Below are 12795 nucleotides of genomic sequence, written 5' to 3'. Positions count from 1 at the left end.
TATGTTACGGCCCCCTAACCATCCGCTCAAGAAAGAAATCAGCCCTTGGCTGAATCTAGTTGATGATCCCTGATTATGGGATATAAAACATAACATGATGTGAAATATCGATTTATGATATATTTCATATAGTGTATATTTTATTGACTGTACTATGATCTGTTTGTCTGCTAGAGGAGCTGAGGCCTGTGGTGGCCAACCTCACAGTCTCTGATGTGACATGGGACAGCTTCAATGTGTACTGGACTCCCAAGGACGGGGAGTTTGAGAGCTTTGTCATTGAGGTGACAAACTTAGAGGGAGGTCCAGAGAGTGAGAACCTCACCCTGTCGGCTGATGCCTTCAACCTGGGCATTTCTGGCCTGAGTCCTAACACTTTGTATAGGATTGGCCTGTACGGGCTCCACCAGGGCTCCTTCCAGGAGCCGGTGTATACTGAAGTCACTACAGGTACCTACGAATGGAGGTGTCCCCCAAGGTTCTGTTCTTATCCCTCTCTTTCTTACTTTTTCTTCACTGTGCCTTTTGAGCAATTTCTCTCTATTCCAGTTGGGATCTGTGGTGAACAGCATACACACACACACCTGCCTGTTTCCATTCACATTCAAGCATCCACAGCACTGCACGTAGCAAGCAAGATCACTGACGTAACCCTTCAATTTAGCCTTTTTTACCAATGACAGTGTTTCATTCTAACAACACCATACCATGTGTCATTCTTACCCTCCAGCCACTGTGTCAGTCTTTCACCACAGGGCAGGGTGACCAACCTCACCCTGTCTCGCCCCCTCCTCACATTCCATCCCATGGCCTGAGTGCATGAAGCCCTCCCCCCTGCCATTACATGCATCGTGGTGAGTTTTCATGTGCTGCAATGATTGCAAAAGAAAACCAAACAACACCTCCTCCCTCCCATCCACATTAAACAGTGTCCATTCGTCATCATTCCATCAACCCCCCCATCCTCACAGACTGAGTAATTAACCTATAGCTTGTTTGCCTGTTGGAGTCATGCTTTAACTGAGTGGCCAGAACGGCTGAGTGACATTAGAGGTCTATGTATTGGTTTCAGTACGAGAGAGACTGGAAATGTAGGCCTAATAGTATACAATGAACAGTGGAGGCTGCTGAGGGGAGAACAGCTGGCTGGAAAGGAGCAAATGAAATGGCATCAAACACCTGGAAACCATGTGTTTGATGTATTTGACACCACTCCAGTCATTACCATGAGCCTGTTTCTCCCCAATTAAGGTGCCACCAACCTCCTGTGACAATGAATACTATGTACGGTGTGTGTGTTGTAACAACATTAACTCCTCTTTTAGATATTAAATTTGTGAAACATTGTTTATTCCAACTATAGTGCAACAAAAACGGCAACTTATTGTCCTACTCAATGCAATGTGTTTGCATGATTTTAACTTGTTTGTGAACGTCTCCCCTGCACATAAGAGTTTTCCCTTTCCCTTGTCAACAAACTCTTCCAAAGGCATGGAGTGTCTTTAACATCATCACCCATACATGTTATTAACATCATAAATGAATGGCTCTCCTGCTTGGGTTTGGCAATGTACTATCTCACCAACAACATGTCCACTGTCTTCTAGCCCAGGGTTCGCCAACTCCTGTCCTGCAGAGCTACTGTTGTTCCAGCCCAGCACTAACTAAAGGCTACAATTGTTTACTATTTGAAACAGATGAGTTAGTGCTGGGCTGGAACCAAACCTTACATTACACACCCAGTAGCTCTGGACCCCTGCCTTAAGTCACATTTTGACACTAAATTCAACCGTACACTTTTGTCAAAAAGCATACTTGTCAAGTCTAGCAAATCTGAAGCCACCTTTTATTTTCATGGATACCCTGTCCTGTTGACTTTCTTTCTCTCTCCGGCACTTTGGCTATCTGTCACTTTCCCTGTTTGTGTCTATGTCAGTGTCTTACTCTGTCTTGTCTGAACAAACACTGAACAAAACATGCATATCTATTTTTAGAATAAGAGCTAGTCCTGACCTGGCTTAAATTGGAATAATGATGATATCACTTACACTTTATATGGCACAAATGCTATTATTATTCATGTGACACATTATGATCAGTACTGATGTGTTACACTGCAATATATTTGTATCTTTCTTTAGTCTTCACCACATCCCCAAAAGCTTGCCGTTGTATTGTCAGAATTAAAATGTGCATGTCATTCATTTTTCATTATATTCAAAGACTATCGAGAATGGCAGGTTTGAGGTGAGTGCCATGTGAAATTGCACTTATTATTCTCATATATCTTTGATAAACAAAATAATCTACAATCTATTATCATCCCCTTAGACAGATAATTGAATATGTAGCAGCCAAACGAGTGATTTTATAGGCAATAGGCATATTGCTTTTAACATTTTAGCTTATTTCAAAATCCAATAACTGTTTCTTCCTTTAGTGAGCGAGCCAGTGGTTGGCAATCTGTATGTATCTAATTTAACGTCAGAGAGTTTCTCCATCTCCTGGAATGGCACTGAGGGAGAGTTTGACGGTTATGTCCTGGAGATTATTGATTCAGATTGGCTGAAGGAGCCAAAGGAATATAACATATCCCAGAATGCAATGTCTCATGACATCACAGGGCTAAGGCCCAGCACTGACTATATAGCCTACCTCACTGGGATTGTCAAGGGATCACGAACCCATGCTGTCAGTATTATTGCATCAACAGGTATTTCTATTTTGTTTGTTTTATTTATTTCTAAAGCCAGAACGAGCACATTATCACTTTGCTCCATATTGAAGTTTGCAATGCTTTTCTGATAATTCTTCTTGAGCACACATAAATACTATATAAAATACCAATTTTTAGTGACTACACATTGACTTCATTATAATCTGGGTCACTTGAAGTTTTTGACACTGGATTAAATGGAAAACAGTTTATTGAGGGGAAAAAAGGATAGTAACAGTGTGCCACCCTTAAAAAAATGAATGAATGCTGACTTTTCTCTCCTTTGTAGCTGCAGAGCCTGACTTGTCCAGGCTAGTTGTTTCTAACGTTACCTCAGACAGACTTTCACTGTCATGGAGGAGGGGGGAGAAGGCTTTTGATAACTTTATAGTAGAAGTCAGAGAGTCTGCTTTGCCCTCGCAGGCCATGGGCCGCACCCTGCCTGGAGCGGCTCGCGCCACAGTTATGACTGGCCTCAAAGGGAGTACAACCTACGACATCAAACTGTACGCTAGCTCCGCTGGACAGAATACACAGCCCCTATTCGCCGTAGTCACCACAGGTATTGCATCGCATGTATTTTTTTCTCCATATGTTACATTATAACATATTATAATTCCGAATTCAAAAGCTATTACTCTTAACTAGCTCATGAGTAGTCAAACCCCGACATGAAAATAATCATAACTTTATAGTTCCAACCATAGTCCTAGACTGTCAAACAGATAACGTCAAATTTTTATATCACACTCCTCATCTCCCCTAATTCAAAATCACTGTTCTCTTTTGTCCAGAGGCAGTCCCACAGTTGGGCCCAATAGCTGTGTCCGAATCTAGCCCCGATAACTTCACCCTGTCCTGGGGCACAGTGGCTGGTCACTTTGATGGCTTTGTCATCCGGGTCGGCGACCCTGAACAGCTGTTTGATACACTGGAGTTCACGCCGTCTGGCGAGGTCCGTAACATTACAGTCACTGGCCTAGTGGACGCCACTGACTATGACATTGAACTGTACGGTATTTCTCATGGGCGCCGCACCCCGTCCGTTTTAGCCCGTGCCGTCACAGGTACTATGTAATTTACTCAAATCTTACCACTTATTTTGAAACACTGACAGGGCGGAAATGTGTGTCCCAGTAGCCAAAGAATTACACATGACCTCTCCAGGGACCCACCCAGGTTTAAGCGGGACAAATTTGCAGGTTTTGAATAGTGTTCAAGTGAACATTACAAAGAGGTGTGATGGATACAATATTCTTGGATGAGAATCTTCACTTTAGTGTTTCAACACCCCCTTGTATCTACATGACATGTCCACCGTTTTTAATTAGGAGTTTGTCACCCATTTATAAACATGATATCAATCTATTTAAGCTATGTGCATGACTAGATTCTCCTAATTGAATTGGGGCTCTACAAGTCACAGGGCCAACTGCGCCGACGACTACAAGTACTTTTGCAATCATTGCACACATCAACTACCATATGTATTCTCACCACGTCTTACCCCTCCTCTACCCGACCCTAATCCCCCCTCACCCCAAAAAACTCCCACTCCCTCCAGCATCATTACCCAAAGTGGAAAACTTGACCATTTCGGAGATCACCCCATTCGGCTTCCGCGTGTCCTGGAGGGCACATCATCCTCAACAACATGAAGGGGCTCCCTCTACTGGTGGCTTTGGCCACTTTCACATAGTGGTGTCAGACTCAGGCTGGCTACTGGAACCTCAGGAGTTCACTGTCCCTGGCAACCAGAGCTTCTTGGACATTTGGGGCCTGATCACTGGCATAGGCTATGAGGTCAGGCTGACTGGGGTATCCAGTACTGGGCTGGTCTCCCGCCCACTGACCACAGTGGCTGTGACAGGTACCACCCACAGAGGCGTCATGGCTGTTGAAAATGAGGGGGCATGAGCCCCCTACCAATTTGATCAATTTGTAGGATAAAAGGTATACAAGATATAGATACTTTTTCTCACAATTCATTGAAATACATTGAATTCGGTCATCAGTGCCCCCTCAAAAAATAAGGTGCATGATGCCTCTGGCCACACTACACAGTCTGTAGGCTGAAATTCTAAGATGCACACAAGTCACTTGGAGTTAGGATTCGGCCCTGTACAAAGAGGCTTCTCCATCACAGTGAGGTGTCACTTGGGACAGCTTGAGGGATTGGTCACTATTCAGTCGAAGTGAAAACACAGGTTTACTTTACTTACTCTAGGGGTGATGGATTCCCAACTTGTACTTTTACTGTATCACAAAAAACTGGTAGGCGTTTCCACTGTAATCTTCTAAGAAAGGATTAAATATTAATGCCATCAATGCTTTACTTTGGTGGGGAAGCCTCAACACACAACCCTACTACCTCCTCCAACATCTCACTTACTTTTCCAGAGCAATCTGATTACTCTTAATATTTTCTTCATCTTCTTCATGTTTGAAGCATCATGGAGGTCTTGCCTGTGTTTTCAGTTTGAAGCTTAATTGTTACAGCGAAGAAGAGTGTGGTGCTCTGCTTTTTCCTCTCTCGAAAATATGAAAATATGTTTTCATATTTTAAACTGTGTTTTCCCCTCAGATTTCTCATAATGTGACACTGTGAACGTTACGGTGTAAAGGATGCCATTTTCAATGGACACATCACTGTCACTAAGAATTGTTTGAGGTAGGCTAAGCAAGCAATATCTAAGTTTCACCTGTAAATATTAGACTGATAAGGCATTTAAAAAACTGTCTTTATTTCCAGTTGAAAATGTCTGAGGATGGTTATGGACCATTGATTGGATAGTAGGCCTAGACTACAAGTAGGAAAACACAGACAAATCAACATGGCATTTTCAGCATGAAATGTCAGTTGACCTAACCACTCGTTTTCTTATTTACCTTTGAATGCACTGAATGCAGGGCTGGCATTGAGAATGCATGCGGTGTGGATGGATTGTTTTGGCCAAATCCTTGGCTTGATGCAACAATCACAGAGAATAGTAATTGTGGATGTTGACTTGCTAATTGACGTCAATAAATGTCTCCACAACCATGAACGTGTCTATTTCTCAATAAAATAACAAAGGAATGCAAAGCACCTTGACGATTTGAAAGCATGTCAGAGTGGTGGTAGCAAGTTCATGAGAATTTAACCAAAAACTAGGAGTCCTACTCTCTCACCTTTTCCATCTAGTCGCCGACAGTCGCCGTCGTCAAATTTGTTTTCTAGTAATTGGGTGAATGTTTCTCGACAAATACGTCGAATTGAATTCTCTTTCCAACCAGAGGCTGAGCCAGAAGTGGAGCACATGTTTGTCTCGGACATCACTTCAGACAGTTTCCGCCTGGCCTGGACCGCAGATGAAGACATGTTTGATAGATTTGTGATCAAAATTAAGGACTCCACAAAGTTTGCTCATCCACAAGAAGTCAACGTCCTTGGTGACGAGCGAACCAAGGTTTTAACGGGACTCACCGGCGGCACCGAGTACGAAATCGAGCTGTACGGTGTCACTTTGGAACAGCGCTCCCAACCAATTACCGGTGTTGCTCGAACAGGTATTTAAATAAAGGGCCTATTTTCTGACAATCTGAACTATCAGTAAATGCCGAAGCACAATGTGGTCTGCATCTCATATCTCTCGTCTGGTTTCTCTGGAAACAGGTGTCTTGATTACAAGATGCAATACTGATCTTTGTTTTGACTTGGTTTTGTAATAATACCTTTTGTTTTTACTGGTTTTCTTTTCCAAGGGGTATGCCTTCAGGGAAATATTTAAATTGCCACTGATCATTATTTTATGTACTAATAGTCTTAGGCCTGGGAGCATCAAGGGACCAATCAAGTGGCTCCCGATGTGGTGCAGCAGTCTAAGGCACTGCATCTCAATGCTTGAAGTGTCACTACAGACACTCTGGTTCTAATCCAGGCTGTATCACAACCAGCTGGGATTGGGAGTCCCATAGGGTAGGCGCACAATTGGCCTAGCGTTGGCTGGTGTAGGCTGTCATTGTAAATAAGAATTTGTTCTTAACTGACTTGCCTAGTTAAATAAAGGTTACATTTAAAAAATTGGTTTTGCATGTCTCTTTTTCCCCATATGATATCCTTTTCAGGAATATGGAGACACATATTTTTGCATTAGATTGAGCTGCTTCTTATGCTTGGCTTTAAATGCAGCTCAAAGTCCATGTGTTCTGATGCCCATTATAGACCAATTTTCATAGCCTATACATTTTACTGGCCACTAAACTGGTTAAAGACGCAACTTTAAAAAAAAATTGTAGCATGTTTGACAAAAGTTTAATGGTTTGGTTCATGCATTAAAATGTGCTCCCTAAAGAGCAGACTTTTTAGCCGTTTGGGAAGTGTGATACTGATGCACCCCTGTTGATCTGTAGATTGCAGTGGGTTTCAATCTTACTCTGGCTGTGGTGATTGTGGTGGGCCTTTGTTGGTTTTCAGCAAATATGTTTTCTCACTGGAATTTTGTGTGTCTTTTTTATTCCGTTGAATAAACTGACCTCAGTAGAATCGATTCCTGATCAAAAATCTAACTCAAACAGATCAATCTAACTTTTCTCATTTTTTGCTTGCCTTTTTAACCCTTACCCCATCGCTGTGCCAGGCCTGGGCGCTCCAAGAGGCATCCACTTCTCTGAAGTGACTGAGTCCTCGGCCATAGTCCACTGGATCATGCCTCGTGCCAGAGTGGATAGCTACCGCATCATCTATGTGCCTCTCCAAGGAGGTGAGTGAATAGCCTCATATCTTATAGTGGCAGTAAAGTCTACCCATTATAATAAGGATATTGGACTGCGTTTATATAGTTCTTTAGGCCTCAAAAAGGCTTCATGTGGCATGGGGGGAGGAATTTCCTCTCCATTTTCTTCCAAATTGGACAAAGCACTCTCTCTAGTGGAATATAGAGTAATCACAAGGTTTCTTCACACAATAATTTACACTAGTGTAGAACTGTGAATATCTGCAGCTGCTACCAATGAAGGAAAAGAAACCAGTTCCTTAAAGTGGATTTAACAGTGCAATTTAAGAGCACCATTAAACATATATTTATTTCAGAATAGAAGAACTTAAAGTAGCATAAATGCAATATTTTCTCTCATCAACAGGCAGCCCAATGACAGTGCTAGCAGATGGGACCGAGACCCAGGCCTTGTTGCCTAACATGTTTCCAGGAGTGACCTATCAGGTCACCATCTTTGCTGGGAAGGGCCTGGAGGAGAGTGACCCGGGGGCAGAGAACATCACCACAGGTGTCTGACTACTCTTTAGCATACATTTACACATTTGACCTTTTACTAAATACATGCAATTATATAATGCGTTTACATTCAAGTCACAGTGCTATGAGGAGGATAGACAGAAGTCTCTGTGTCATGCATAGACATTATGAGCATTTCATAAATCATTAGCTTCATACATTCATACTCAACAGCACATATGGTACTCCTTTACTCTGTCCACCCCAGTCAATTATTCCTGGAAAAAGTATGACATCATTGCATTGGGTTGTTTGCAGGTCATAATACTGTCAGTACAGGTGTTTGTTTGCTGAAGCTGTTGTGGCTACAGGCCTATGTGTGTAACAAAGCTGTGTATTTTCCTCCTTCTTAGCTCTGGACAGGCCTCAAGCTCTTTCTGCTGTCAACGTCACTGACACGACCGCCCTGCTGCTATGGCAACCAGCTCAGGCCACCGTCGATGGCTACGTCATCACCTACAGCGCAGACTCAGGTTTGTGTGTGTTTCACAAGAGGCCCAAGGCACAGATTGCCAGGAGCTGACGTGTATTTGTGTACATGATGTATTTTTATCAATGGTATCCCCCATCACTAGCCAAATGGACACAGCACAATAGGACTGTTGGTGGTGGTAACCGGGTGGTGATATTGTCTCTTTCCTCTGCTGTCTGCAGTGACCCCTGTGATGCAGCACGTTTCTGGGAACACGGTGGAGTTTGAGATGGGCTCCCTAGTCCCTGCCACCCACTACACAGTTGGGGTGTACGCCATGAGGGAGGCACAGAAGAGTGGCACCATCACCACTGAATTCACAACGGGTAGCTCTCAAATTAGATGCTTTATATAGGAGCATTGGGTCTGATTTTCAAACAACAATCAAACTGTGTAATATTTTATTGTTCATAAATTCAATGAAGTGCAATATTGTATTGTCCATGAATTCAATATTAAGACATCTGTGATATCATTATTTAACACGTTTAACATAGTGTTGTATGTGATCCTTCCACTTTCCTGTTTGTGTCTGTAGATGTGGATTCTCCTCATGACCTGGCGGCCAGTAACGTCCAGACAGACAGTGCCACTCTCACCTGGAAGCCTCCGCGTGCCGCCATCACCGGATACATCCTCACCTTCACCTCACCCGACGGCACAGTCCGGGTACGGGTTTATGAGTCCGCACACTGGCCCCCACTATCTATCATCAATGGCTATTTTACAGCTACATTTTCCAAAGTGCTTTTACATTATGAATAAAGATTGATTTGATTTGAATACAGGAAGTTGTCCTGAGCCCTACAGCCACATCGTACAGCATGAGTGAGCTGAGTGGCTCTTCAGAGTACAGCGTCAGGCTACAGGCCATCGCTGGAGCCCAGCGGAGCCGCCACGTCACCAATGTCTTCACCACCAGTAAGTAGACTGCTACACACACCACCTCCTTCCCCTCACAGCTTTACAATGAGCAGATCTCAAGTGATGCTCTCATTTCCTAGTAGTGCACTGTTTTGATGTGTGTGTGTGGTGTGTGTGTGTGTGTGTTGTGTGTGTGCTGTGTTGTGTGGTGGTGTGTTGGTGTGTGTGTGTGTGTGTGTGTTTGTTGTTGTGTGTGTGTGTGTGGTGTGTGTGTTGTGTGTGTGTGTGTGTGTGTTGTGTAGTTGGAGGGTTATACGATGTACCCTAATGGACTGCTTCGCAGGGCTCTGCTGAATGAGACACGATCTCTGGCACTTACAACATCTACCTAGGAGGGAAGAGAGCCAGCCCATCCAGGTCTACTGTGACATGAATCACGACGAGAGAGGTGATTGGTAGAAGACACACACACACACACACACACACACACACACACACACCACACACACACACACACACACACACACCACACACACACACACACACACACACACACACACAACCACACACACACACACACACACACACACACACACACACACACACACACACACACACACACAACACACACACACACACACACACACACACACACACAAAGTCTAAACTCCGTTTGATTGGATTGACCTTTAACATGTTTGTGATAACACTGAAGCCAAACCAAAGCAATCAGGGCTTGTAAATGACAGGTTCTTCACTCCTCTTTACAGGTGTTCCTGCATGCGCCAGATGGAAATCTGGTAGTTCTTCAGGAACTGGAAGAATTACACCGGTGGCTTTGGGGACATGAATGATGAATTCTGGTTTGGTGATCCACATCTCTCCACCCTTCCTTTATTTGTATTTTATTTTCTCCCTTTATTCAGTATTTGTGCAATGCGGAAGTCAACCACAATCCCGGGGTTCATCACCTGCTCCAACCAATTGAGCCATAGGGAACAGGAATGGCACTGTAAATGTCATTTCCTGTCATTTCAGGTCTGGCCAACCTCCACAAGATGACGGCATCAGGCCAGTACGAGCTGCGTGTGGACCTGAGGGACAACGGGAAGTCGGCCACGCTCAGTATGACAAGTTCACCATCGCAAGAGCCACGTAGCCGCTACAAGTTGTACTTAGGAAAATACAGCGCACAGCAGGTAAGGACACAATTATGATAATAGCTGTGTTTATTAGTGCTCTGCATAGAAAATCTAGTCAGATCTAACTTTATTAAAAATTCCATTGAAATATCCAAATACACTTTACAGTAAAAGAAGTCACAATAAAAGACACAATATAACTGTGATTGAACTATCCATATTTCTTCACACCAGTCAATGTGTTTCTCTTGTTCCTAGGTGACTCTTTGATCTATCACCATGGTCGACCCTTCTCCACGTACGACAATGACAACGACATTGCAGTAACCAACTGTGCACTGTCCTATAAGGGGTGCTTCTTGTACAAGAACTGCCAATCGTGTCAACCTCATGGGAAAATATGGTGGACAATAGTCACAGCAAGGTACAGAAAGTGTGGCCTAACAATGTATGACTTCCTTCTGCTATACAAAGTGTTGTGTGTGTGTGTGTGTGTGTGTGTGTTGTGTGTGTGTTGTGTGTGTGTGTGTGTGTGTGTGTGCGTCGGTGTGTGTGTGTGTGTTGTGTGTGTGGTGTGTGTGTGTGTTGTGTGTGTGTGTGTGTGTGGTGTTGTGTGTGTGTGGTGATGTGTGTTGTGTGTTGTGTGTGTGTGTTGTTTGTGTGTGTGTGTGTGTGTGTGTGTGTCGTGTGTGTGTGTGTGTTTATTATTATACTATATTATATTCTGGTCAGAGTATGAAACAAGATTATTACATGTATTATTTATTACACATACTTTTGAAATACTGCGGTGTGTAAAATGTAAACATGTAAAAAAGAAAAGTCTACTTTTTTCAGGGTATCAACTGGTTCCATTGGAAGGGACACGAGTATTCAATCCAGTTCGTCGAGATGAAGATTAGACCCGTCAACTTCAGAAACGTTGAAAGCCGACGGAAAAGATCATAGACTTAATACCTGTACATGGTTTTATTGTGAAGATATTTGGTGGAGGGTTTGGAATGGTCAGTATAGGCACTTTTGTGTGTTTGATTTGTTTTATTGTTTGTGTTCATTGGAAAATGTTCAAGCCAAATATGGCTCCTTATATTATGTCCAAAGATATTTGAATATGCCAATTAAGAATAAGGCAGTTTGATTATGAAATGTGAAACAATGAAAGGAGATTTCAGTTACTCTTATTTTTATGGTGAGGGTAAAAAGAGTAAGTTTCACTCTCGCTCTTATGTTCTATTCTCCCACACTGTTACATTCTCTTTCTGGCAGTTGATTAAAAGCTTTTCAACTAGGCACATGGAAATAATAACGTGGCTTGATGCCACATCCCTCAGTCTCCCCAGACATTGAGGGACTGGGAAATAAAGCTATCGAAGTTAAAGGAAAATTCCACTCAAAAACTATATTTTCGTCCACTGTTGATACAGTCCTACAATGTTTTGCATGTCAACAGATACGTTTTCAAGATACTGGACTTTCAATAAGTACAGTGTCACTTGCCACATCAGCATAATGATGTAAAATGCATCATATGATGCAAAACGCATCATGATGATGATGTGACAAGTGACACTTTGCTTCTGTAAAAGTCCAATGTCTTGAAACCTTGACTGCTGACCTGCAAAACATTTTGGGACTGTATCAAAGGTAGACGAATGAAAAAAATACAAAAAAATAGTTTCCTTGTACAGACCTGAGGGCAGGACTGACAAAACTGGGTATCATTTGTTTCATATTGAGTGATTGATATTTCAAATGTCATTTTATATTATTTCAACCTATTGGAATGCATTAATAGTATGTCCACAAATACAACAAAGCAGGAAACTATTCTTGAGAAGATTATGGTAGTGAAAATAACCACTGACATCATTGAATACCGGTTTAAATTATGCTTGACATTTTTTTCAACTGAATGAAAAACAGATGTCTATATGAAACCCTCAATACAATAAAATATACTTTGTTAAAAGGTGTCAGCATTTTTCTTGCTGCCAATGTCAAACATACCTGTTTCTTTACTTAAAAGTTTCCCTTCAACAGCAGATGGCAGTGTTGAGTGTTCATGTGTTCATGCCTTAATCATGAGAAAAGTACTCATCAGTATGCATCACACAGATTGAGAGCATATTAACCTCACTAGGGTACGTGGGACGTCCCACCTGGCCAACATCCAGTGAAATAGCAGAGCGCCAAATTCAAAAACAGAAATACTCATTATAAAATGGGCCTAAAATAGCAAAAGTATTCAAAAAACAATAATACACATCAACTTACTAGACTACTTCTGTAAAAGTGGCTCTTTAATGTTGTCTTTTTGTAATCTAGGGT

General features: G+C 42.5%; 1 protein-coding gene across 1 annotated transcript in view; it reads left to right on the top strand.

Annotated features, from left to right (window-relative positions):
• LOC111961729 (tenascin-like) overlaps window positions 1-11393 on the top strand; it is a 46624-nt gene extending 35231 nt beyond the window's left edge. The window contains exons 13-29 of the mRNA XM_023984217.2: window positions 175-450; window positions 2441-2713; window positions 3006-3278; window positions 3511-3783; window positions 4281-4586; window positions 5993-6265; window positions 7336-7458; window positions 7838-7981; window positions 8343-8462; window positions 8644-8787; window positions 9000-9130; window positions 9250-9382; window positions 9628-9780; window positions 10096-10193; window positions 10364-10524; window positions 10726-10891; window positions 11305-11393. Coding sequence (XP_023839985.1) covers window positions 175-450; window positions 2441-2713; window positions 3006-3278; window positions 3511-3783; window positions 4281-4586; window positions 5993-6265; window positions 7336-7458; window positions 7838-7981; window positions 8343-8462; window positions 8644-8787; window positions 9000-9130; window positions 9250-9382; window positions 9628-9653 — 2495 coding nt within the window. The 3' untranslated portion in view covers window positions 9654-9780; window positions 10096-10193; window positions 10364-10524; window positions 10726-10891; window positions 11305-11393. The remainder of the gene's footprint in view (window positions 1-174; window positions 451-2440; window positions 2714-3005; window positions 3279-3510; window positions 3784-4280; window positions 4587-5992; window positions 6266-7335; window positions 7459-7837; window positions 7982-8342; window positions 8463-8643; window positions 8788-8999; window positions 9131-9249; window positions 9383-9627; window positions 9781-10095; window positions 10194-10363; window positions 10525-10725; window positions 10892-11304) is intronic.
• The last annotated feature ends 1402 nt before the right edge of the window (window positions 11394-12795 follow it).

This window comes from Salvelinus sp. IW2-2015, linkage group LG4q.1:29, assembly GCF_002910315.2.
Source record: "Salvelinus sp. IW2-2015 linkage group LG4q.1:29, ASM291031v2, whole genome shotgun sequence".
Taxonomy (NCBI): domain Eukaryota; kingdom Metazoa; phylum Chordata; class Actinopteri; order Salmoniformes; family Salmonidae; genus Salvelinus; species Salvelinus sp. IW2-2015.
This window is presented reverse-complemented; position numbering and strand designations above follow the sequence as displayed.